We start from the raw sequence: 27,512 nt of genomic DNA on the forward strand, positions 1-27,512 counted from the left end.
AATATTTTTTTTTCCTTCTCGTTAAGATATGCATATGCTACAATCTTTTCAAGTAAGTATGGCACTTAGAGATATAATGATGCGAAGAAGGTGTTTGATGAAATGCCTCAAAGATATATTGTTGCCTCATCGTTACGATATCATGTTATCTTGATCATGGGTTGGTGAATAAGGTAATGGATGAATTTCTCCGGTTTCTAAAGGATAATGTTGGTACTATGATTGATGCTTGGTTAGAAACAAGGAAATGAAAAATCTTGGGAAATATATTTCAAAATATTTCGTTGTATTTCAATGTATTTCTAATTTCGAAACAGCTTTGATATATTTCATTGTATTCCATTGTACATACACATACTACAATTTTATATTTCTTAAACAATCAACCATATTTCATTGTATTTCAGTGTATATTTTTCTGTATTTGGAAGTATTTTTAAAAGTTTGGAATGGAGTAATTTGGAGAGAGAAACGTGGGTTGTTATGGAACTTCGACAGTTATGCGTCATACATGGTTGATTTAATTTGACTTACCATTTAAAATGAAAGAAGAGAATCTATTCCATATTTGCCCCCCCCCCCCCCTATTTTATTGAACTCTATTTTGTATTTCCGTGTATTTCTCTATATTTCAAAAAACGCGAAATACAACTAAATACAACAAAAACTAGCTACGATTTGTAAATATAGAAAAAGTAGCTATAAATTGTTAGAAGCTATTACCTTTTACTTTTTGTATTTGTTTTTACTTTGTTTTGTTTACTTAACTTAGATGAATTCTAGTAAATTAGCGGGTTAGTTTAGTATAATGGGTAATTAATTAATAAAGGAAATTCACGTTAGCTACGTTTGTATTTTTGTTTATAATCCTAAATCACAAGAATCAATAAAAATCTCGTCACTTGAGATATCTTAAACATGTATCAAGACACGGCATAAGTTCACACTTTCTTCTACTTACATATTTTATGCAAATCTTATTTTGAATAGTATTTTAGTTAAAGCCTTAGCAATATTTATAAGCTTTATTTTAAATGGCATTTGAAGTTTCCTTTTGATGCAAGATTAATATATTTGGTACAAGCCTTATTCTAAATAGCATTTTAAAGCCTTAGCAATACTTATGAAATATTATTTAAATAGCATCATTATATTCTTTCTTTAAAATCTTAATAATCTTTATAAGTCTTATTAGACTTTAAAGTTCTTTTTATAAATTATTATTTTCTTTAAGTTTTATTTTAGCTAATATTATTTTCCTTTAAACTTTAGTGATATTTGTAAGCTATTTTCTTAAAATTTAAGCACTATATTTAATCTAAATTAATTAACCTAAGTTTGGCCGGTAAACCGTAGTTAACGGATCCTAGAGGATGCCTAACCCCTTCCCTTTAGGATAATTAGAACCCTTACCTAGAATTGAACTTAAGCAGACCATTAACGGGTTTAGTTAGCTTTACCTTAGTTAATAAATTAGGTGCCCTAATTCACCTCAAAATCAATTAGGTGGCGACTCCTTAAAACAAAGCAATTTAGGAATCTCCAATATGTTGTACTCTAATTTAACCCGTTTAAATGGGGTATAACAAAGATTCTTAACATATTTGTTAAAATTTCTGTAATTTGACCCTCGAGAAGTGAAACGTGACAAGTATTTGGAGATACAACAATAGCAACATACCAAGTGAAATCCACAAGTCGGGTTATTTTGAGATAAAGGAGTAAAAATAATTTAATAAGGAGCAAAAAATAAATTCATAAAAAGCTACTATAACATTAACCAATTACAAAGGCCCAAGTGAAATGTCATTAAAAAATAAATTGTAAAAGTAAGAATATGCAATAAGGAAAAAGATAAAAAAAGCCACATGTAAAGTTTCATTGAATCAAAGTTTAATGTGAGGACTACAAAACTTTTTGATTCCCACTTATGTATAGTAGTAATATTAAGTTATATGCTTAAGTACTTATATATATCAATATACTTAGGTTATATAACTTATATATATATATATATGTTTAAGTTATATGTGTACTATATATTATAAGTATATTCTTAGTATATTTTAGGTATATTCCTAACTTAATATAAGTAAAAATATAAACACAAGTAAATAGAAGAAAGCTCAATGAGCCATATATTTTATTCATTCTTGGATAACATTTATTTGCAAGTTGTAGTTTTTTTCAACTTGCAAATAATACATGAGTTGCAAAGAAATAGTAGAATAATAAAATCACCAATTCTCAATCATTTGGTTAATTTCCCCCATATCATATTCGGCCATGGAGATATCTTCAAAGTCTTCCATTTGATCCGGTCCACTTGCTATCAAATCTTCAATCTCTTCCTCTTTGCCTTCCTCCGCTTCTAAGTTTTGGTTGCGTCGCTCCGATCTAATCCAATCGCGAATGCACACTAGTACTTGCAAGCTAAAGCCGGATAATGAGTGTCTATGGTCTCCAATTTGTTGTCTTCCTTGGCTAAATGCCCTCTTCGAAGCCACAGTTGATACTTGAACCGTAAGGATATCTCGAGCCATTCTTGAGAGTATCGGATGACTTGCCTTGTATTTCTTCCACCATGCTAAGACGTCCAACTCATCTAGTTCCTTGATATCCACATTTGGCTGCATCAAATAAAAGTTACATTCATCAAAGTTTGCACTACAAGAAGGAGTTGACTGTGAATGTAAAACTTTTAATGCGACAAACCCGACAAGCCCTTTTTGCTACTTTGAGAAGTAGTAGGGCGTGGAGCAACGGGTGTAGCATGTTCTTCTAAATTAGAATAATGAGTAAAAACTTTTCTAAACTCGTCATCAATAGCGAGTTCGGCTTTCACTAAAGATGGTTGACTCCCTTTCAATTTCTAAAAATGTATAAATTTGACCAACCAATGCTTTAGTATAAGACACTTTTAAACAAGGATTTAAAAGAGAACCCAATATAAATAAAGTTGGGATGGAAAAAAATACTTCTTAAATTTGATTATCATATCAAAAATAGCCGCTTGATAACCGGGTTTATATTTATACTCTTGTAAAACTCTAGCTATTTCCGCTAAGTAGGCTAAAATTTCGGTTACCGTGGGATAGAATTGTTTAGAAAAAGCAAGAGTTGCATTATAAAAAATTTCTAAGAGTTCAACACATTCCTTAACATCTTCCCAATGCGTAAAATTTAACCAATCATCACTATTAATATTATATTTGTTGTGAACTTGTTGTATGGGAATCCTATACTCATATGCTTGTTGTGGCATAATGTAAGTGTAGTTCCACCTAATCTCAATTTCTACTTGAATTTTCCTAGGTCTAAGGTTATTTTCCACATAAGCATTCTTAAAATCTCTAAGTCTTCCCCTATTAGCATTACAAAAAAAGAAACGCAACCGCATTTCTAACTTTTTGAATAGAATCGTCAAAACACACAAGACCATCTTTAACAATTAAGTTTAAAATGTGACAATTACATCTCACATGAAAAATATTTTTTAGCGGAGGGTTTAATTCTCTTTTTAAAAGACCAATCGCCTTTGTATTATTAGAAGCATTATCTAAAGCAATACAAAGTGTTTTTCTATAAATGTTAAAAAATCTCATAATAGTAGACATTGAATTCGCTAAAATTTTTCCATCGTGACGATCTTTTCCTTCATCATATAAAAAAGCTATAATTCTTTTTTGCATAACCCAATTGTCATCAACCCAATGACATGTAATAGCAAAAAAATCTAACTTGTTAAGATTAAGACCCAAATCAATGTAAGAGAAACATTACAATTTAAAGAATTAAATACATGACGCAAATAAAATCTATATTTTTTATACAAATCTATAACATCCGCCCTACAAGTACTTCTAGGAATACCCTCAAATAACGGATTATAACAACGTTGAATGTAAGTAACAAACCCCAAACCCGAATGAAAGGAAAATGGTAAACAATTATAAGCTACTATTTTAGCTATTTCTACACGCTCTTTTTTCTTGTCATACTTAAAATTTTTACCGGTTCGTAGGTCTATCTTCATTTGAATACCCCCCACATTTGAACCCGTTTGCTCTCCCTAAACATCCATATGTTTCTTTCTCATATGACCATTTAGTGTACCCGTTCCACCATCCTTACTAGTTCCTTGCCTAAAAGCAAATACTTGTCCACATAGGGTACATTTAACTGTTTGGCTTTCCCTATCCTTAGTCATAAATTTTTAAATTTTAGCGGTTGGCTTATGAGTTCTAGACGGTTTGTCTTGTGTATGTGATTGTGCAGGACATGTATCTCCTATGGGATTTTTGGGGGCTTATGTTTCATCATCATCATAAATTTCATTAAAAGTGTCGGTATAATGTTGTTGCATTACCTCATGACCTAAAAGTGGATTATTTCCACCAACATTAATACCTAAATTAGGTGTTTCTTCCACAAATGTTTCCTCATTAAGCCCACCCCTAACAATACCACTACTACCGGCACCACGTCTAAATCTCTTCGCCATTATTAAATAGAATTAATTTAAATCACAAGAAAATAAATTGCAACAAATTAAATTGCTAGAATTAAATTGCGTAAATTAAATTGCGAAAAATAAAGATAGAGTTGGAACGAAGGTACCAAATTGCCGTTTTACTAATTTCCAACAAAGTGAAGGCGGCTAGAATTGCAAATCCACCAAAGCTACTTTGGATTGTTGCAAAATCACTAACTCCACCAACAATATTATAATTGCAAAATTAATAATTGAAACTATAATAAGACTTTATAATATTTATTTGAGAGAAATTTAAAGTGACTAATTGTTGCAAAGTAACTGTAATTGAGAGATTGAGATTTGAGAGAAAGAGAAGAGTGAATTGGTGTGGATTAAAATGGAAATGGAGAGGGGTTTATATAGGGCTGGAGGATGGGTTAAAGTGTTAAAAAAAAAAAATTGGGGGGTTGGGGGCGCAAAAAATGGATTTGGGACCGTTTGGCAACGGCCATTTTTGCAAATGGACCGTTGCCCAACGGTCCAACAAATTTCAAACGACTCTATTTAAAAAAAAAAAAAAAATTAATTCCACCGGTTTAACCGGTCCGGTTCCGATTTCAAAAAAATTGAAACCGGATCGGTATGTAATAAACGTTTAACCGGAACCAGTTAACCGGTTCAACCGGTTCCGGTTTTACCGGTCCGGTTTGAACCGGTTAAACCGGACCGGTTGACAGGTTTATCTCATATTCATGTTTTAGTGGAGACAAAATACTATGTGTACGTGCAAACTGGCCCGAGACACCGCACACCACAGTTATGAAAACGAAGAATGATGGACAACCTAAATAGACAAATACAATCCAAATCAAATTTAATTCTAATTTGTACATTTAAATGGGCCCAATATATCAACTTGCACCTAAAATCCTTTATTTTTGTCATTCTTTTACTTGAAGACTCATTACGTCTTAATCACAAACTCACAATCATCAAAGTAAACCATGTGAAGTGTGACCCACCCCCTAGTTCCCCTTCTCCCTACCACCCCACTCACCCTTCAGAACTACTTGTTCTTTTTTTTTTTTTTTTTCAGTCTTCACAACTACTTGTTAAACAATGGATAACAACTGCATCATACAAATAAGTTATTTTATTAACTAAAAGGACAGTTATGATTAGATTAATCCAGTACCCTCTTGGAGGTGAAAGATAATTATGGATATTTCAACATTATTTTAAGCCAAAAGATTTTTTATCACAGTTTCATCCATATTATAGATGCTATTTGTTCTCTATGTTTGTCGGATATTATCTGAAAATGACCAAAATAGCCTTACTAAATGCTGAAGAATATATTCACTTTGATGACAAGGAATACTTCCCTTGACCTACCTTTAAGTGTCCAAGTTTGATTTATCGTTTAAGCTGGAAATATTACCTACAATTTGAAAAATTATCAAATTAATATTATTTTGTTGTGAAAGATCCTAGGTTAATTCTAAAACAACAAAAATATTTAAGTTTTGACATTTCTAAGCAACAACATTGATTACTTAAATCATCCTTTTAGGTAAATTATTTGTAATGTACATCACGGTTGATTGGTAAAACTACATATGAGGAGGCTCAATACTTCAATTGAGATGATAAAATATTATAATATCATGGTAAAACATCAGTTATTTATTCAAATCTTGTCGTATTTATATTAATCCATATCCCAATGATATGTTTAACAAAATACTTCTCGATATTTATCGAGAAACCTCATTCATGCTCCACTTGGCTTGAAGATATAACTCAGTTAATCTTCTTTTTTACTAGAAAAGTCCAAATTAAATAATTTCTACCTTGCCTGATGACTAGTTTATGCATTTTTTATTTGAGATAATTCGAAATTGTTCTTCTATTGATAAAAATTATTTAATGCCCCGAAGTTTTGGAAGAATTTATACTCATACTAAATTTTTGAGGACACACAAAAAGCAATAACAAATCTCGTTGTTAATATTAATTAAAAAAACTATACCTATAATTTTTATGAATAAAAAAGAATTTGAATTATTTTGGAGATTTCCTACATGGCTTTTGCCTATCTCGACAATATTTTATTTTAAGACGAGGTGTAACGTAGACGAGGAGGACAAGCCGAAGAATAGGAAGACATATAAGATGGCGAAGTAGGAAGTGAATCTTGCAGCTATGTCGGCTAAAATGGCATTTTCGAGCACTTGTATGAAGAGCTCGAGGGCAAAGACGGAGATAAAGAGTTGTATAGGTTCGCCAAGGCGAGAGAAAGGAGGGCTCGTGACCTGGGTCAAGTGAAGTGCATCAAGGACGAGAATAGAGAAGTATTGATAGAAGAGGCACACCTTAGACGGAAATGGCAGACGTATTTTTATAAGCTCTTAAATGAGGAGGAGGAGGACAACGATATTGTGCTAGGGGGATAGAGCATTCCAGGGGTCGTAGGGATTTCAGATATTGTAGGTGCATAAAGTCTACGGAGGTTAAGGGGGTAATTCGCAGGATGAGGAGAGAAAGAGCGTATGGCCAGACGAGATCCCGATGAAATTTGGAAGAACGCATGTGAAGTAGGTATGGAATGGCTAACTGGATTATTTAACGTCGGCTAGAATGCCTGAGCAGTGGAGATGGAGTACAATAATTTCAGAACAAGGGTTACACTCAAAATTGTAACAACTATAGGGATATCAAGCCATTAAGCTACACTATGAAAGTTTGGGAAAGGGTGGTAAAGATGAGGATGATTAGGTGTGTGTCTATTTCCGAGAACCAATTTAGATTCATCTCGGGGTGCTCAACTGCAAAAGTCATTGATCTTGTAAGGATATTGTTGGAACAGTATAGGGATAGGAAGAGAGACTTATACATGGTGTTCAGTGACCTAGAAAAACATACGATAACGTTCTTAGGGAGGTTCTACAGAGATGTTTGGAGTCTAGTGTTATACCTAGTATGACTTACATCAAGGCAATTAAGGACAAGTATAATGGAGCCAAAACCCGTTATCCCCAATGCATGCATCATCAAAAGTGGCACACAAAATATTCTCATCATTGAGGCCATACAAATTAAACATTTCAGAAGTTTCTAGAGACCGGTGCAATCCTGACCGTATTGAAATGGTTACTGAGACACAACATGAAAAAGTAACAATATTAAGAAACGAGGTCTAAGAATAAAGAAGGGGTAGAGTGTAAGGACAGTGGAGGTGACTCAGAACACTCTTCGGTCATGATGAGGTTGCACCATGGATCACCCGTTTCTATTTGTTTAGTGATGGATACATTGCGCGGCATACTTAAGGAAAGATATCGTGGTGTATGTTATTCACATATGACATAGTATTGATCGACGAGATGCACGGTGGAGTTAATGATAGTCTGGAAGTTTGGAGAAAAGATCCTAGAATCTAAAGATTTTAGGTTAAGCAGGACTAAAATAGTACTCATGAGTGCAAGATCAGTGACGTACGCATGAAGCGGCGGTGGAGGCGAAGATCGATACACAAGTGATACCTAAGAGAGGAAGTTTCAAGTATCTGGGGTCTATAATTCAAAATAATAAGAAAATTGATGATGATGTCGCACAGCGTATTGAAGTGGGGTGGGTGAAATGGAGGTTTGTGATAAGAATGTCTCACTAAAACGTAAAGGTAAGTTCTATAGAGTGGTAGTTAGATCTACATTGTTGTATGTGGCAAAGTGCTAGCCAGTCAAGAACATACGTTCAAAAGATGAAAGTAGCAGAGATGAGGATGTTCACATTTAAAGGACCAAAATTGTTCAATGCATACTTAAGGAGGGATTATTTTGAAACCACCCTCAAATTAAAGGACCATTTTGGTCATATCCTCACTTATTTCTCTTCTTGTTTTTTTTAGCTTGATATGAGATAATCATCACAGAACAGTGAGCACACCATCTAGACATCTATATAAATAGCAACTTTTTAGCGTTCTTCCCTTCTTGAAATGTATTTAGACACGAAAAATTCACAAATCCTTCTAAAAAGTTCTCTTTTTTTCTCCTCACCAAACAGGGAAAAAGAAAAAAAAAAGGAACCAAAATTATTCACAATTTAATGTTTCGTTTATACTTGGTAGAGAATGGAAGCTGATGTTTCTATTCTTTCAACAAAGTGACAGTTTCCATTTGTGGAGTTTTCTTGAAGATTAGCTCAAAGTGTTGTGTGGGGTTTTCTTGAAAATTAACTAACAGTGTTGTGTGGGGTTTTTGAGATTTGAGATGGTGAATTGATACTTTCTTTTTTGGTGGGCTTTGGGTTCCTTTTTTTCTTGATAATTGACAAAAAGGGTGTTTATTAGAGATGATGAATTTGTGGGTGTTTTGTTACTTGAGTGTTGTTTGTGTTTTGAGTTGTAGAGCACTTGGTAATGTGGTTTTGGTAGGAAAGAATGTAACTTTATCGTTTGAAGACATTGAAGCTAATTTTGGTGAGTTTAAATCTTACTTTTGCTTTACTCTGCTCTTATTGTTTTGTGTTTAATATTGATTGTTGTTCTTGTTGGTATTATGTTGTATAATGGAATGGTTTGGGAGTGATATTGAATGGAAATTGGAAGCTAAGTTTGTTTAAATTTTTAGTGTTTTTAGTAGCATATGAATACTGATGAATGTTGTTCTTTTAATTTAATTTTACCTGCCTTCTGTTTCATGGTAAAGTAAGATCTTATTTTCAGTCTACTATTTGGGAATTTGGCGTTGTCAATACCTTATTGTAGTTTGGTTTCACAATTTGGGTAATGATAAATAGTTACTTCCAGTTTGATTTTTATTTTATGGAAGTTATATGTAGGTAAGTAAGAAACTGCGAGTGGAGAATAATTTGGTTCTTGATAATTTAATGCTGGTACTGGTGCTTTTTCCATTGAAAACTTAAGTTCTTTTTTTGAAAAACTTCTTTTTGGGACGTTGTTTACTTTCTTTGATGTTGTTGTATATTGTACTAAATGAATCTCTTTGTAATATTAGCTCCTTCAGTAAGGGGATCAGGCAAATGCGGGACACTGTATGTGGCGGAGCCTTTAGATGCCTGCTCGACCTTGACTAAAAAGGTTGAACCAGTTAAAAATAGCACCCATGATCTATTCTTGCTGATAGTAAGGGGTGGATGTAGTTTCGAAGATAAAGTCAGACGAGCCCAGGCCGCAGGTTTCAAGGCAGCCATTATCTACAATGATGAATACGGTGAACTAGTTGCAAGTAATGACCTCTTCCACTTTAAATTATTGATTTAGTGCATTCTGACATTACAACTTTTTAAAACTCTTTAGTTCCGGGTTTCAGAATGAAGGTTGAAGTGGTCTTACTTGATACTTAGTTATGTAAGTGGCAAGAGGTCATAAAATGGCTGATGGATTTTTGTTAGCGGAATATCACTGAAACTGGTTGATGTCACGTATCCGTCAGCTAATACTCCACTAATCTTGATTTATTGGGGGTAGAAGTAAGGTGGTGTTTTGAAAAGGCACAAAGATTTTACTACTGAGATTTACATAGGACTCACTGCTGACTCCGCAAACATGGTAGAACCAGCTATGTCACATTAGGCAATCTCATTACCAAAACTGCTTGGCTTTGTTATAAAATGTTTAAACACAAAGGAAGAATTTGATATATGAAGAAGAAATTTTGAAGTTTGAACACCCTTATCAAGTTTCTTGTATGTCTTTTATGTCGGTCTATGGCATCCATACTGTCTCCGTAGAAACTAGTGTTGTCTAAGAACATTATTATGAATATAAATGGATATGGAGTTTTATGAGTAAAAATCATTCCGAACTTCTAGGCCTTAATGATTGTTTAGCTGAAGTCGATGTCGGTTTGAAGCAAATGGAGCATAAACGTTTTCATTTGCTGCACTTTCTTCTTGCATAACACAGGCATGAATATGTTCAATTAATTGAAGTATTGAAGTTTTTAACAATGGTATCGAAGTATTGAAGTTTTAGCTGAAGTCGATCAGAAACTCTTATTTTTCCTTTCTAACAATGGTATCGAAGTTTTGGAAACAAGAAAAGATGACAGGTTTTTTTTTTTTTTTTTTTTTTTTTTTTTTTTTTTGTATTTGAAAATTAGTAATTTTGTTGATAAAGAGCAGGAAGAAAGTGCAAGCAAATTACAGATCAAATGCAAAAATATGCCACTTCTCTTCTTAGAGGGATCCTATTAGATTTAACAGTTCCTCCGTTTCACTAGTAAAATTCTGTTCACACCAAAATAAAACAAAAGTAGACAGATCACTTTGATCTTTAGGATTGAGATTTCTTTGTCTTCAAAGAACCTCATATTCCTGTCCCTCCAAATGGATCACCATATACAAGAAGGTATAGTGTATCACCATTCCCTTTGCTACTTGTTCGTGCCCTTGATGTTTCAGCACTTCAACAACGCAGTTATGTCTCTGGGTATGCACCATTTAAGTCCCACCATGTTAAGGAACAGTTGCCTTAATTTCTCAGTTGTGTAGCAGTGTAAAAACAAATGATCTATGCTCTTTGAACTTGATCCACACAAAAAGCACCTGAAGCACGAGTGGAATCGTCGTTTTTGTACGTTATCTGGATAACAGTTGTATAAATTCCTTTTTATTTTCTCTTGATAAGTGACGGTTATAAAAGTATGTTTATACGTCATGACTGTATGTTTATACGTCATGACTGTTTTCAGCTGAAAACTGTTTAGGTACTGATAACTGGGTGAAAGATGCTTGAGGGAATTGTTAAGAAATAGCACACTTTCACCAACACCGTCTAGTGCTTTTTGCTATCCTGATCTTTTAGATAATGTAATGATCTACTGACATTTTAAGTCCCGGTAATTAATGGTGCAGAAGTAGATAACCTACATGAAAATGTGGTTCTCTACAATCACTACTCAGTCAGAAAGACAAAAAGACATCATAACGCAACAATGTTCTATATGTTTTGGACTTCTGATTATTCATTGAAGTAGCATCCTTTGTTGATATATAAAGAGCTTTTCTAGAAGTTTTTTCTCATGGGGAAGAAGGTGTCTTAGAATATAACAACAACAACAACAACAACATGCCCAGTAGAATCCCACAATGTGGGGTCTGGAGAGGGTAGAGTGTACGCAGACCTTACCCCCACCTTGAAAGGTAGGGAGGCTGTTTCCGAAAGACCCTCGGCTTAAGAGAGAAAACAAGAAAACAAGAGAAAACAAGACAAAAAGTCAGATAGGGACAAGCTTATCAAAAACAATATGAAAACGAGGAATAACAAAAGCGAGAAAGTCAGGATAGAACAGTCTGGAAAGAAAGGAGCATTTTTTTTGAAACTGGTAATTTTGTATTCCTCAGCATTAAGGGTATGCTGGCCACCTCCAAAAATTTACATTTTACTGAAAGAGAGATACTTACAGTAATCCTAAAAAGTCCACTAACTGAACTTCCTCTTCTACATATTGTTTTTTTTTTTTGATTAAGCACCGGGTGTCCGAGTCTCTTTGAGTCCCGACTAATCCCGGGGGTGCACAGGCCCTCGGCAAGGAGTTTCCCGCAAGTGCACCACGGGTAATTCGGTGGTTTCCCCGGTCCGATGGCCCTCGAAATTGTTTGCACCCAGCGGGTTTCGAACTTGAGACCTTGAAAGGGAGCACCCCAAGGCTCAAGTCAATTGCCACCAGGCCAACCCCTGAGGGTTCTTCTACATATTGTTCTTTACACCAAAAACTTAATGAAGTAAAGACCTTCCATTGGATCTTCTGCAATGAACTTTCTCTGCCTTTAAAAATTCTGTCATTTCTTTCCGTCCAAATGTTCCACCAGATGCAGGCAGGAACTGTTTTCCACCAAATCTTCTGACTCTTGCTCCCTCCCCTTCTTATCCAACAGCTTAGAAGGTCTGCAGTGTGTTCAGGCATAGTCCAGTTCACCTTAGCCAAATTAATGAACAATGCCCAGACTTGTGCCGTAACTTTACAATGAAGGAAAAGGTGATTGTTTGTTTCTAAGGCCTCCTTGCATAAGGTGCATCTTGAAGCAATGTTTATTCCTTTTTTCTGCAGTTCTTCATGAGTCAAGCAGGCTCTCCAAGCTACCAGCCAGGTGAAACACTTCACCTTAGTTGGTGCCACACTCTTCCAAATGGATTTCCAAGGTCCTGGTGTCCTCCCTGAAATTTCAGTCAAACCCTTGTTGTACAATCTGTTCACAGAGAACAGTCCATCTTGATTATGCTTCCATGTCAATTTATCTGGCTCAAAATTAGTTCCTTGAAATCCACCAATTACTGTCAATAGTTCTGCTACCCATGCTATTTCCCAATCATTTAGAAGTCTTCTGAAAACCAAATTCCAGCCTTGGGGAGACCACATCTCCTCTATTGTACTATCTGGATTTGTGCTTATAGAAAATAAGCTAGGAGACAGTAGTTGTAATGTCCCCTGTCCACTCCAATTTTCCTTCCAGAAAAGAATCTTGTCACCCCTACCCACCTTGTAGTTAACATTTGCCTTCAGAGCCAGCCAGAAAGCTCTAATGGTCCTCCATACCCCCACACCATAGGTATTTGTCACCTCATTTGTACACCATTTCCCATTTTGGCTATACTTATGTTGAATTACCTCTTTCCATAGTGCCTGATCTTCCTGATTATATCTCCATAACCACTTCATGAGTAAGCTTTTATTCTGTAATTTTAGGTTCTTCACCCCCAATCCTCCATGCATTCTGCTTTGTTGAACTACTTCCCAATTTACCAAGTGAAACTTTTTTCCCTCATTGTTTCCTCGCCATAGAAAGTTTCTCCTTAGAGCGTCCAAAGCCTTAACCACCTTGCTTGGTATAGGAAATAAGGACATCACATATGTTGGCAAGGAGTCCAAGACTGAGTTGATTAAGATGAGTCTTCCTCCCAAGGATAGGTATTGAGATTTCCATAGAGCTAGTTTCTTTTCAGTCTTCTCTATGATGCCATCCCAGATTTTCACTGCTTTATGCATTGATCCCAAAGGCATTCCAAGATAAACAGTAGGCAAATTCTCAATCTTGCAATTCAAAATGCTTGCAAGCACTTGGATCTGCTGCACCTCCTTGACTGGGAATATACTGCTCTTCCTCCAGTTGACTTTCAGCCCAGAACATGCTTCAAAAACCACTAGTATCACCCTCAAATGGCAGATCTGTTCCTGATTTGCCTCACAAAAAACTACTGTATCATCAGCATACAGTAGATAGGAGATTTCCATAGCCTCATTAGCCCTATTTCTCACATTAAATCCTCTGATCCAGCTATTTTGAGAAGCAATTCTCATCATGCTGTCCAAGCCTTCCATAGCTATAATGAAAAGGAAAGGGGATAAAGGGTCCCCCTGCCTGAGCCCCCTTTCTGCAGGAAAAAAACCCACAGGTTCTCCATTTACTAGAATAGAGAACCTGGTAGTTATAATGCAGAACTCCATCCACTTTAGCCACCTGCAATCAAACCCCATTTGTCTTAAGAGTGTTGATAAGAAAATTCCAGTTCAAATGGTCATAGGCTTTTTCAATATCCAGCTTGCACATCACTCCTGGCTCTTCTCCTCTAAGTCTGGTGTCAATACACTCACTTGCTATTAAAGCAGCATCTATAATTTGCCTCCCCTTTATGAATGCCATTTGGTGCTTATTGACTAACTTGCTCACCACTCTCTTTAGCCTTTCTGCCAGCACTTTGGAAATTATTTTGTACACACCAGTGATCAAACTAATGGGCCTAAAGTCCCTTAGTTCAGTTGCACCCACCTTCTTTGGGATCAAGGCCACAAAGGTGGCATTGAAACTTTTTTCAAACATCTGTTGAGAATGGAAATTTTGGAAAGTCAGCATCAAATCCTCCTTCAAAACATCCCAAAATGCCTGGAAGAAGGCCATTGTGTATCCATCCGGGCCAGGTGCCTTATCAACAGCACACAGTTTGATCCCTTCCCATACTTCATCTTCTTCAAATTGCCTTGACATCCATATTTGCTCTTCTCCAGTAATGCTTTGGACACCTTGAATGTTCAAGTTTGGTCTCCATGCTTCTGTCTCACTGTAAAGGTTCTGATAGAATTCTAGAATTGCATTCTGAATATCCATAGGTTCAGAGGAACTAACTCCATCAACCATTAAAGTGTCAATAGTGTTGAATCTTTTGTGAGCTGTGGCTATCCTGGGAAAATACTTTGTGTTTTTGTCTCCACTCTTGATCCATTGCACTCTAGATCTTTGTCTCCATGCTATCTCTTCATTTCTAGCCACTTCTTCATACTCCATAGCCAACTGAGCCTTCTGCAATTGCTCATCTTCAGTCAGAGGTCTTTGTTCTTGAATAACTTCTAGGCTGCCAACTTGTTCCAGTATTTTGTCTTTTCTTTCCCTCCAGTTTCCCTTATTCTCCTTGCTCCATTCTTTAAGTTTACCTTTTAACAGGTTTAACTTTGCAGCTAACTTGTAGTCTGGTCTTCCTGTAACATCAAAGGAGCTCCACCATTCCTGCACTTTGCTTCTGAAACCATCCACCTTCAACCACCAATTTTCAAACTTGAAATAAGTTTTCTTAAAGGACCAATCTCCGCATGTTAGCATGATCGGATTATGATCAGATCCCAGGTTTGGCATTACATCCCGTTTGATCTGTAGGAACATTTCATCCCAAAGTGTTGAAAAGAGAAATCTGTCAATCCTAGAGGCAGTTCTGTGAGCCCTCTCCAAGTATAGGACCCCCCAAATAAAGGAGGATCCACTAACTCCACCTCATTGATGCACTCAGAAAATTCCTTCATAGCACCTGATAGCCTGCTACATTCAGTTATTTCAGATGGGAATCTTATGACATTAAAGTCACCACAAACCACCCACGGACCCTCACATAAAGCCCTCATAGCACCTATCTCCTCCCACAGTTCCCTCCTTACAATTCTCCCACAATCAGCATAGACTGCTGTAATAAACCAGATGAAATCTTGATTTATCCCACACAATTTACAAGTTAAACTTTGATTCCCATTTTCCACTATTTCCCCTCTCCACTGACTCTTATCCCATAACACTATAATGCCCCCCCCTAGTGCCTAATGACTCAAGCCATACACCCCCCACCCATCTATTTCCCCAGAGTTGTTGTAGATAATTTCCCACTTCCCCACTCAATTTTGTTTCCACCAAAACATAGATATCAGCCCCCAATTGTTGTATTCTACTCCTTACAGTATTCCTTTTACTCTCCATATTCAACCCCCTCACGTTCCAAGAAACTATTTTTATCTTCATTATAAAGGAGTTATTAGTTTCCTCCCCTACTTCTTGATTCACTCCTTGGTTCCCCATCTTTGTAATTCATATCAAATATCAAATTTCTTAGCTCCCTAGGAACTGTCTCTTTATCGGCATTATGTTCTATTGAGATAACTGAAGTTATCCCTTTTTCTCTCCTCTGGTCAATCTTTGTGAATAAAGCTTCGGCCTCCCTAGAGCAACCTTCAAATGTTGCTCCGAATTCCTGGCTCAACCTCACAATATTACCCTGAACCCACAGGTTCGATCTCATCACTGCTTCCTCTTCACATTTCGAAAAATCTGTTTGTATAGGAGTAGGCTCTCCCAGTAGAGTTATTTGGTTTGTGTTCCCATGTTCTTCAATTTTCTCTTCATCCTCTTGACTTTCAGTTGGCAAGACCATCTGCCCATCTTCTTCAAACTCTCGGTATTGATTCATTCCTTTATCTCCTGCATCTTTCCTCCCCGACCCAATATTTAAATTCGCCACTTTCTTGAACCCTAAAACTGGGGAATCTGTGTGAAGTGGTAATATAGAAGAGGAGGGAATTGAAATTGCCTTTTGCATGTTGGTAGAAGCTTCCCAATTGGCAAAGCACTCGAGGAATTTGGATGCCATCTCTTTCAAGTTGTTGAAGTGATTCTTATAGCCATCTACAGTGGAACTATCTGGAGTTTTAAGTTTTGGAGAAGATGCACGTGACCCACCATGTGATTCACTTAAAATTGGTCCCTTTTCAGACTCATATTGGGCCAAATAATTAAATTTATTTGGGCCCATAATTAAACCCTTCGCAGATCCAACATAAATCTGGCCCTTCTCAGTATTTGAATTTAAACCTACCCCACTTGCCTCTGCAGAGTCACATGCAAAGTCAGCAGCATCTGTCTTTTCCTTCTGCTTAGCTACTGTATCTGTACTTTTACCCAGTGTCTTCGATATCTGCTGGGTAAAAGAATGTAACACCTCTTTCTCCTCTTCTTCTCCGATGACAACTCTCGCCGGAGATTCCACCCAAACCTGAGGGTAAAAAGAAATCTGCCTTGCTGCAGGGTGACTTCTTTAGGAACCTCTCTACCATCTCCTTTGACTCTGATTCTACCCCACTTTAGATGATTCCGGAGTTGAGTCTCTTCCTCTGTTTCCAGCCAGCCTCCACAAAATTCACCAATGACTTTGAAGACTTCAGATGACCAGAATTGGAGCGGCACACCCACAACCCTAATCCAGACGGAATTTGGCATATTTCCTTTTTCTATGACTCCTGATAAAGAAGACCATCACTGAAGATTGATTTGGGCTCTTTTCCAGTGCCACTCCCATTTCAGGACTTGCTCACCTATGCTTTTGGATGGAAATTCAAATAGAAATCGATTTTCTCCCATGGCATAAATATTGAGCCCATGGATCTGTTTCCAAGTGGAAGAAGTCCATCTTCGTAGGTCATACAAAGTTGGAACTTCCTCATTTACAAAATAACCAACCAAGCATCTGCCAAGTACCGTATTCTGATGACGTGCCATACCTTCCTTTATCTGAATGACCTCTCCCCTCTTTAATGCGGAAACCCCAGCCACTTCATTGTTTGACCATTTACAGCTTTTAATTGCTTCTGCATATTGGAACTCTTTGTCCACAAACCTAGGCTTCCTCACATTAAATTTGTCAACAAAGCTATTAATGAATCTGCCAATCTTGTCAGCCAGATAGGTCTAGCCAGCATTAAACGATACTTCGGGTATGATTATCACCGCTCTCCTTCTCCCTCGTAAACTGATAATGCTAATATATCTGCCATAGCCATTAAAATTCCTGGAGCAAAAAGTCTCAGAGAAACTGTCTCTCCTCTTCCATCTTCTCACTACATTGCCTCGTACCTTTGATGCCTCCCTCATGTTCTCGGACTATCCATTCCAAAGTCTTCTTGTTCAAAGAAACTCTTCTGATGAAATTTTTACCTCTTTCAGTCCAGTCAAACCAATGTTCTGCTGTATTTGAGGATCTAGTAATATCATAAGACTTAAAGCCTACCGCGAAATAAATGCTATCATCCATCTCCTAGAAGGTTGAAAGAAAAGGAAGCAGAGTGAGAGATCCGGTGATCAAAAGGACCACCGGAGTTAGGGACCAGTATCACAAAGCAACTTTAGAGCATTGCCTCGGGATAAGTGCCTGGGGGCAAGCGTACTCTTAAATATTAAGATACCAGTTACGGAAAGAAAGGAGCATTAGCTACCATAGATATATAAGATAATCGAAGTACAAGGCCCAACAAATATAAGCAGAAATCAAATGGCAATAAACGAATGAGCAAAACTACAACTACTAGGATGAAAGGATAAGCAACCTAGCCTTTTATCCTAATCTGAGTCCTCCACAACCTCCTATCTAAGGTCATGTCCTCGGTAAGCTGAAACTGCGCCATGTCCTGTCTAATCACCTCTCCCCAGTACTTCTTTGGCCTCCCTCTACCTCTCCTGAAACCGTCCAAGACCAACTTCTCACACCTCCGCACTGGAGCATTTGTGTCTCTCCTCTTCACATGCCCAAACCATCTCAGCCTCGCTTCCCGCATCTTGTTCTCCACCGATACCACTCCCACCTTGTCCCGGATATCTTCATTCCTAATTCTATCCCTCCTAGTGTGCCCACACATCCATCGCAGCATTCGCATTTCCGCGACTTTCATCTTCTGAACGTGAGAGTTCTTGACTAGCCAACACTCCACCCCGTACAATAAAGTTGGTCTAACCACCACTTTGTAGAACTTGCCTTTAAGTTTTGGTGGCACTTTCTTGTCACACGGGGTCTCTAAGCCGAGCCTCCATTTCATCCACCTCGCACCAATACGATGTGAAACATCATCATCGATATCCCCATCTCCCTGTATAATAGACCCAAGATACTTGAAACTTACTTTCTTTTGGATGGCCTGGGTACCAAGCCTCACTTCCTCGTCAATCTCATGCGGTACGCCACTGAACTTGCACTCCAAGTATTCTGTCTTGATCCTACTAAATTTAAATCCTTTAGACTCCAACGTCTGTCCCCAGCCCTCCAGCTTAGCGTTAACTCCTCTACGAGTCTCGTCAATCAATACTATGTCATCCGCGAACAACATACACCAAGGCACCTCACCTTGTATTTGTCGCGTCAATTCATCCATCACCAAGGCGAAGAAACGGCTAAAAGTCGATCCCCGACGCAACCCCATCAAAACAAAAGTGCTCCGAGTCTCTCCTACCGTCCTTACTCGGTCTTAACTCCATCATACATGTCCTTTTATCGCTCTAATGTACACCACAGGTACACCTTTAGCCTCTAAGCATCTCCATAGGACCTCTCTTGGCACTTTGTCGTAAGCTTTTTCTAGGTCAATGAATACCATGTGTAAGTCCTTCTTCCGCTCCTTATACTGCTCTACTAATCTCCTTACAATATGAATGGCTTCTGTAGTCGAGCGCCCTGGCATGAATCCAAACTGGTTCTCTGAAATAAACACACCTCTCCTCACTCTCATCTCCACCACCCTTTCCCACACTTTCATAGTGTGATTTAGCAGCTTGATACTTCTATAGTTGTTGCAGCTTTGAATGTCGCCCTTGTTCTTGTACATGGGAATCATTGTACTCCACCTCCATTCTTCGGGCATCTTCGCTGTCCTGAAAATGACATTAAACAACCCAGTCAGCCACTCCAAGCCTACCCTGCCTGCACTCTTCCAAAATTCCCCAGGAATCTCGTCAGGTTCGGTCACTCTTCCCCTGCGCATCCTATGAACAGCTCCGTTAACCTCCTCAACCTTTATACTCCTACAATATCCAAAGTCGCGACGCCTATCAGAGTACTCCAAATCTCCCAACACAATGTCTTTGTCCCTGTCTTCGTTCAAGAGTTTATGAAAGTATGACCGCCATCTCCGTCCTAATGCGAGCCTTCTCTACCAACACTTTGCCATCCTCGTCCTCGATGCACTTCACTTGATTCGCATCGCGTGCCTTCCTCTCTCTCGCTCGGGCAAGCCGAACAACTCTTATCCCCACCGTCCCTCTGTTCGCATGTATGGGCGCGCGTTCGTTGCCACCGTTTTTGCCGCCGAAACTGCCAACTTTGCCTCGTTTCTCGCCATCTTATACTTTTCCCTGTTCGTCCGCTTCTCTTCATCATCCTTGCTGCCTACCAACTTTACATACGCCTGCTTCTTTGCTTCCACCTTCCCTTGGACTTCTCCATTCCACCACTAATCCTCTCGGTGCCCACCACGACGGCCTCTTGAGACCCTCAATACCTCTCTAGCTGCTTCCTTAATACAACTAGCCGTCCTATCCCACATACTGCTCGCATCCCCCTACTATCCCACGCTCCCGTAGCCAACTTCTCCCCCATCTCTAGGGCACTAGATAAAGTCAAACTCCCCCACCTAATCCTCGGTCGGTCATCCATGACCCTCTTCTTCTTCTTCCTCTTTGTCTCGAAATCCATCACCAATGGCTTATGTTGGGTCGTAAGATTCTCACTCGGAATGACCTTGCAGTCCTTACAGAGGCCTTTATCATCTTTTCTAAGGAGCAAAAAGTCTATCTGCGTCGCAGCTACCGAGCTACGGAAGGTTACCAAGTGCTCCTCCTTTCTCGGAAAACTCGAGTTGGCTACCACCAATCCAAAAGCCTTTGCGAAATCCAGGAGTAAGACTCCTCCACCGTTCCTGTCCCCGAAGTCAAATCCTCCATGCACATCGTCATAACCCCTCGAAACAGACGCAATGTGCTCATTGAAATCTCCTCCTACGAATAACTTCTCGCAGCGTATACTTACCACCACTTCGTCTAAGTCCTCCCAAAGCGCCTTTTTTCCTCCTCTTCCAAACCCGCATTGCGGCGTAAAGACTAATAATGTTCAAGGTGCGAACCTCCAACGACCAACTTAATCGCCATCATCCTGTCATTGATCCTCCTAACCTCTACCACCTGATCTCTAAGCTCACTATCTACTAAGAACCCTACCCCATTCCTATACCTCGACCTACCCGAGAACCAAAGCTTGTACCCGTCCACATCCTTAGCTTTAGGTCCTACCCATCTAGTCTCTTGGACACAAGCAATATTAATCTTCCTCTTCTTAAGAATCTTAACTAACTCTATGGACTTCCCTGATAAAGTCCCAATATTCTAAGACCCTACTCTCAACCTAGAAGCTCCCTCCACCCCCTTAGCCCCCCCATCCCTAGCCCCCATCCCCAACCGAGAACATGACCCTGGTCTACCATCCTCACCAAAGCCACTAAAGCAAATAGACGTTAGTCAAAGGTTAATCTAAGACAAGCAAAGGATCAATACTAAAGTACAAGTTAGCAAGAGTCTATAGGCAGTGAAATAGATATTCAATTAGGCGGAGCAGGCAAAATTTATAAGGCTAAAAGACAGGGAATGGGCTACTGGAGGTACCGACTCCAAGTAAGTAGAACCTGTTCACCACCGGAAAAGGAAATCCCTGTTTGCCGCCGGAAATACTGTTCCCTGGCCGGAATCACTGTTCACCGCCAGGAACTGCCGGAAAACTTGAGTACCTGTGCAGAAACTGGCCGGAAACCTACTGGTGAAGGGTTTCCGGTCGCAGGGTAGAGGAGGAAGGAAAAGAAAAGGAAAAAAAAAAAAGGGAGGGAAGAAAGAAAGAAAAGAGAAGAGAGGAGAGAGATCTGGCCGGCTGGAAAAACATACTACCGGTGGTGGTTGTCATCATCGCCGGTCGGGGTGGCCTGGTGGGGGTGGGGTGGAGGGGGGTGGGGTAGCTGATCTTACCGTTGTGAGGGGAAGGTGAGAGAGGGGAGAGCAGCTGTCAGTAGCCAATAAAGAAAATCCACCAAACACGAAAAAGACTCAAACCTGTCTTAGAATATAACTGACTTGAAAATGAGATTCAAACTCAAGTTTTATTCGCAGGGTTTTTCAACTATTCTTGTTATAAGTGGAAACCATCTTCTCGTTAAAAAAGTAGCTTAAAAAATTTTCAAGTCAGCTTGCTCATTTTGTAGCAATCTCAAACAAACTAGTCTTATTTTGCTGGCAAGTGTTTGATTTGTTAGCATTACATATACACCTTCTAGGCCTGGTTTTATCCTCCAGTTTCTCAATGTAATGCATCAGAAATTTTCATGCTCGAGAACTGAGGAACTAGGAGACAACAACAACAACATACCCAGTATAATCCCACTAGGTGGGGTCTGGAGAGGGTAGAGTGTACGCAGACTTGTCAGGGCAGAGAGGTTGTTTCCGATAGATCCCCGGCTCCTTTGCCCTGTGAGAGAGAGGTAAAAAAAAAAAAAAAAGGAGAACCAACAGACTGTCTGAAAGAAGCAAAAACAACTTTCATCTCTTGCTTCATTTTGCGTAAGTTTTTAGAACTGTGAATTTTGAACATCCAAGTGTTTAACCAGTCACATGGTACAGTGGCAGGAAACTCTGCTGGTGTGAAGATACCCGCAGTGTTTGTGTCTAGAGCTTCGGGAGAAAGACTGACAAAGTATGCTGGTGATATTGATGTTGAAGTATGGATAATCCCAAGTTTTGAAAACTCTGCCTGGTCCATCATGGCTATATCATTCATTTCGTTACTTGCTATGTCAGCAGTGCTTGCTACCTGCTTCTTTGTCCGTAGACATCGGATACGAAGAGAACGGCCTCGGGCCTCACGTGTTCGTGAATTTCATGGAATGAGTAGTCGTTTGGTGAAAGCTATGCCAAGCTTGATATTTACATCAGTTTTGGAGGATAATTGTACATCAGTAACATGTGCTATCTGTCTTGAAGACTATAGTGTGGGAGACAAGCTTAGAATTCTTCCTTGCCGGCACAGTAAGTTTTTCTCTCTTCCTGAGGTTATTATGATTTCCAGTGTGTTCATATATACAGGTTCTGTTTGGCACTTAGATAAAAGCAATGAATGCATGGTTCCTTCGGGGAGAAGCTCATTCTTTTTTAATTTTCGCTTGGGAAGGTTCCCTGTCTTTGTTTTTCGAGTTACATCCTGGTGATTTAGTTCTATCTTCTGATTGGTTTCTAGAATTGCTTGAAATAGCTGATATCAGGGTTGGTGATGTGCACTATTAGTAGTTTTCAGGTTTATTACATTTTTTGGGACTTTGTCAGGGAATTTAAAAGTGGCTCTTCTGATTTCCCCTTCATCTACGACTTATGGCCAAGGGCAACCTCATCTCAGGCAGCATGATGGTTGTTGTGTTCCTAGGTCTTGGCAACGGCTAAATTTGCTTAAAGAATGTTTACACTTTCTGGACGAAAAACGCTCTATTACCCGATACCCATTATTGTTACTTGCCAATTGCCATGCCCCTCTATCAGGGAAAAACACTGATGTAATTCCTATAACATGCATGCATCTTTGCAAATATACAACTTTACATCATAACATTTGCTTAAAAGAATAAGTAAATATTATTCTACCAGAACTTTTGAAGGGGAGCCTTGAGCAACGGTAAAATTGTTTCCGTGTGACCTATAGGTCACGGGTGCGAGCCGTGGAAGCAGTCACTAATGCTTGCATCAGGGTAGTCTATGTACATCACACCCCTTGGGGTGCGTCCCTCCCCCTGACCCTGCTAATGCGGGATGCTTTGTGCACCGGGCTGCCCTGCCATAACTTTTGTATTGAAGGTATCGTATATGTTTCAGCATATCCACTCCGACTTTGGACTTTTTGAAATCTATGTGGATCTGGATGAATGTTGTTTTTGGAGTAGATATTCAGATCTGTAGCATTGTTTGAGGAGTGAATTGGAATTAATGTTGTCAAAGAGATAGAAACCTTAGTCTAAAGCCCTTGCATAAATCCTGCTCTGATACCTTGTTAGTGAAAATACTGTAGAAGTCGTCACCTGAGTTAATTTCTTCAGGAGGGACCAGAAGTTCCTAAGCTGGCCATTTCAGAGTCCGTAGCTAAGACAGCCAAGAGAAATTTACTTCAGGGGCATATCTTGGCTATTGCTGCAGAGTTTTGGTACACTTGCTGCGGTTGATTACTGTCAGCTGTCTCTGGTCAACCCTAAGCGTTTTGGCTTTCATGTTTTATTGCAGATGTATAATTGTTTTTTGAGTGGTAAAGTAGGTGTTGTATTGATGTAAAAATGAACAACATAAAAGAGAATGTTGTTTAAGGGTACATCCGTTAGAGTAGGGACATTATCGAGAATGAAGTAAACTGAGGAAGTCCAACATGGCATCCGGCTTTAACAATTTTTCCCTAGTCATGTTGCACCCAAAAAATAAAACAAAGGATATACACTTATTTGCAGTTGTGCAATTATTTATTTTGTAGTTACTCTGTCTTAGCTATGGTGTTGAAAGTTAGTGTGAGGTCTTCTACTTTTTTGGTATACTTGTATACGAGTTTGTTTTCTGCGCTTTGTTAATAAATTTTTATTACTTGATGGAAAAATGGTGTTGAAATTTAGTCACCCAAACATATCACTAGGTGTACCACTCCGATATAAGCAGTAACATCCATCACAACATGCATTTTCCTATCAGCTGTTTTACATTTTCTGAAGCATAGTTTGATTGCGATGTGATTGCTCCATCACTTAAAATGCCGAAGTGATTCGAAGTGAGGGTAATTACTTCCGATGGGTGAAGTAATGCAATTCCTGAGAAATGTTAGTTGCAAAGCAATCCGAGCAAGCCTTCCCTTCTTACATCTGACTCTCTTAGTTGCGCTTCAGTGTCCACTTCATTGTCTGGTTTACTGTAACTCTTCTGCTATTACCTGTATTTCTCTACTTCTCTTGATTCGGTTTTTTTCTTTTCAGTTTTGTTCTTCAATGCTCTTGCTTTTTGGTTCCTGTTCTGCCTCTCTCTGCTAGTCTCTCAGGCTGTCCATGAATCTTTTTCTCCCTTTTCTGTTGTTTTATTTCATTTTTTATTCTCCAGTTCTTGATTACTGCTTTTTAGGAAATTATAAAAAGAATGAGATTTGCAAGTTGCTACTAAAGCTGATTATTAGAACAGCTACGGAAACAATGGTGAAATTGGTTTTCAAATCATTTTTATGACTGATTAGTTGAAAATTGAAAATCAATGTTGCAATTGAAATTGTATTAAGTTAGCTTGTTAAAATTACGTTTAGTTCAATTAGATTTGATGAAATTAACTGTTACTCCCTCCACTCCGATTTATGTGACATAGTTTGATTCAATATTGAGCTTAAAGAAAACAGACTTTTGAAACTTACGGTCTTATACTTGCATTGGCATGTGGTTGTAAAAGCATGTTATTAAGGGTAAAATGGAAAAGTTAAAGTTAAATTGTTTAAAATATAGAAAGGTGTAGTTCTTTTTTGAACGAACTAATAAGGAAATTGTGTCATATGAAACAGAACATGTAGATTATTTTTATAAATTTGATATTGAGGTTGGTAATGTTGATTGAAATTTTATAATTATGTAGGAGTATATTTTGTGAATAATGCATTTTGCATCGAAGAAACACGCATGATGTTTTTCGCTCTAAAACTTCTAGGAGTCTTGTTGCTCTATTGCACTTTGCACTTCTAAAAATATCGAGCAAATTTCAATAATTATATTCTGGATCCATATCTATGAATATTAGTTTTGCAATAATCATTGTGAAGATGCTAGAAGAACCTGATATCAATGCTGTTGCTACCAACCCTTTGGTATCATTTATATTTCCAAGGTTCTAGACAGCGAACTGTGGTAATTTCTCAAGCTACAGTTAAAGTGTGATCGGAATATTATCCTTGTCACTGCTGCTATATCTCATTGTGAATTTGCAAAATTTGGTATATCTATGGGATTTAGTTTTTAGTCAATATGAAAACTTTTCCCGACCTGGGCAGTAATTTGTTGATACATGCCATATCCTGTGTGTTCTCATCAGATTTCTTCTCTAAGGTATCTCCTCGGAATTTTTTTGCAGAATTTCATGCTATGTGCGTTGACGCTTGGCTTACATCATGGAGAACGTTTTGCCCCGTCTGTAAACGTGATGCAAGAACTAGCAATGGTGATCCACCAGCATCAGAATCTACACCATTGCTTTCTTCTAGTCTAGCTTCTATATCTTCGTTGTCATCCCTAAGATCGTCATTAGCTTCATCATCAGCAATACAAATAGGTCCAAGAGCATCCCAATCCCCTTCAGTTTCTCGTCCTCAATCAATCTCTAGTACTCCTTATAACCGCCAGTCGCTTCAGTCGCACCATCAGTCCCCTCATCTTTCTATAAGCCGCAGTTCACTTGACCTTCAAAATGCGTCTTCCCAGAGATCTCATGCATCTTATTTGATATCCCCTCACTCATTGGGCTATCCTTCTTTATCTCCTCTTAATTCAAGATACATGTCACCATATATTCCTAGTCCAGGAAATGTCTCATCGAGTTACATTGGCTCCTCAAGTCGGCATCCCAACCCACTGCGTCATAGTGAGTCGACCACTAGCTTTTCGCCATTTGCTTCAGCTCAGTCTCTTCCGGGATGTGAGTCATGATCTGTTAACAAGGATCAGTGCAACAGCTCTGGCACATGGGCAGACGGAGGAATATGACAGGAAGCCCTGGATTTGTACATTACTGTGACAATTCTGTTATAGATTTGATTTCTGTTTTTTGAGGTTTTTACTTCCGTCTTTTTTCTTTTTTTCTTTTTTTGAGGTTTTTTAAGAGTGTACACACGCAAAGCGATGGGTGCTCATGCTGTAAGCAGTAGCCCCCCTTTACATATCCTTCTTGTTTTTTATTTTGCTTTGTTTGGGTGCTATTGATGTTCTTAGCAGGTCTCCATTGCTTGATGGTTTAGGTCTTTTAGTTGAAACCTTTCGCTTAGATAGTTGAGCTTGTATGTACACATATAGATAAATGACAGAGAGATGACTAGAGCTGGTATTTTGAACGTTTGAGCAGGATACTTTTGTTAGGTCATTAATTCAGGCTATTGGGTCATTTGTAACCACAGCATGAACATTTAATGTTTCACAATAAGGACGGTGATTTAGTCCCGAATCAATTAGAATTGGTTATATGAATCTTCATTGATCATGTTTTCTTATTTAAATTGATGCGCCCATAAATAAAAGCGTAGCAAGAACAATAAAGCGTGTTGTGTAAAAGGGAGGAACATGGTCTTACGAAGAGAAATAATTATGTGATGTAGGTTTTTGGTATTCCAAGTTCAAAATGTTTTCATTTGTCATGACGTTTGGCCAGTGATTTCTGTTTATTTGACCCATATCAATCTCGGGTTGATGGTTTTCGTCTTTCTTCTCAATTTGGATACAAGTTCGTCACCAAGACTACCAATTTTCAACCCATTACTGATTTACAAGAAGGAAAATGTAAAATTAGTAGTGTCAAGTTGGTCTGGCTTGTAGTGTCGATTTCATAATGTCTCCAACACATTTCCAGCATCACATTAGTAAATACATTTTTTAATTCTAGAGCTGAAAACATGTGTTGGTCAAACTGCACTCTATAATGCCATCACTTGGAAAAATTGTAATTTTTTCGAAATTTTGATGTATCAACCTTACTGCTACATTAAGATCTTCAATCCCAGCCGGACTTCCAAAAACTTCTGAATAACAGCTTTCAACAAGCTGCAGTTTCGGTTTTGGTTTCGAACTCATATTATACACAGCACAAAAAAATATTGTCCCCATTTTCACAAGAACTGTAACAATAAATAAATCAGCAAACC

At 38.3% G+C, this 27,512-nt stretch overlaps 1 protein-coding gene across 2 annotated transcripts; it reads left to right on the forward strand.

Moving 5' to 3' along the window:
- Positions 1–8,463: 8,463 nt before the first annotated feature.
- LOC132034207 (receptor homology region, transmembrane domain- and RING domain-containing protein 2-like) lies at positions 8,464–26,854 on the forward strand. 2 transcript variants are annotated; one of them, XM_059424489.1, is made up of 4 exons: positions 8,465–8,960; positions 9,499–9,729; positions 22,235–22,639; positions 25,736–26,854. In XM_059424489.1, the coding sequence occupies exons 1-4, from the start codon at positions 8,834–8,836 to the stop codon at positions 26,305–26,307; spliced, it is 1,335 nt and encodes a 444-aa protein (XP_059280472.1). In that variant the 5' UTR covers positions 8,465–8,833; the 3' UTR covers positions 26,308–26,854. The 2 variants fall into 2 exon arrangements, with proteins under 2 accessions (XP_059280473.1, XP_059280472.1); XM_059424490.1 differs by lacking the exon at positions 9,499–9,729 and having other exon boundaries at positions 8,464–8,960.
- The last annotated feature ends 658 nt before the right edge of the window (positions 26,855–27,512 follow it).

The sequence above is a fragment of the Lycium ferocissimum genome, chromosome 10, assembly GCF_029784015.1.
Source record: "Lycium ferocissimum isolate CSIRO_LF1 chromosome 10, AGI_CSIRO_Lferr_CH_V1, whole genome shotgun sequence".
In the NCBI taxonomy this organism is placed as follows: Eukaryota; Viridiplantae; Streptophyta; class Magnoliopsida; order Solanales; family Solanaceae; genus Lycium; species Lycium ferocissimum.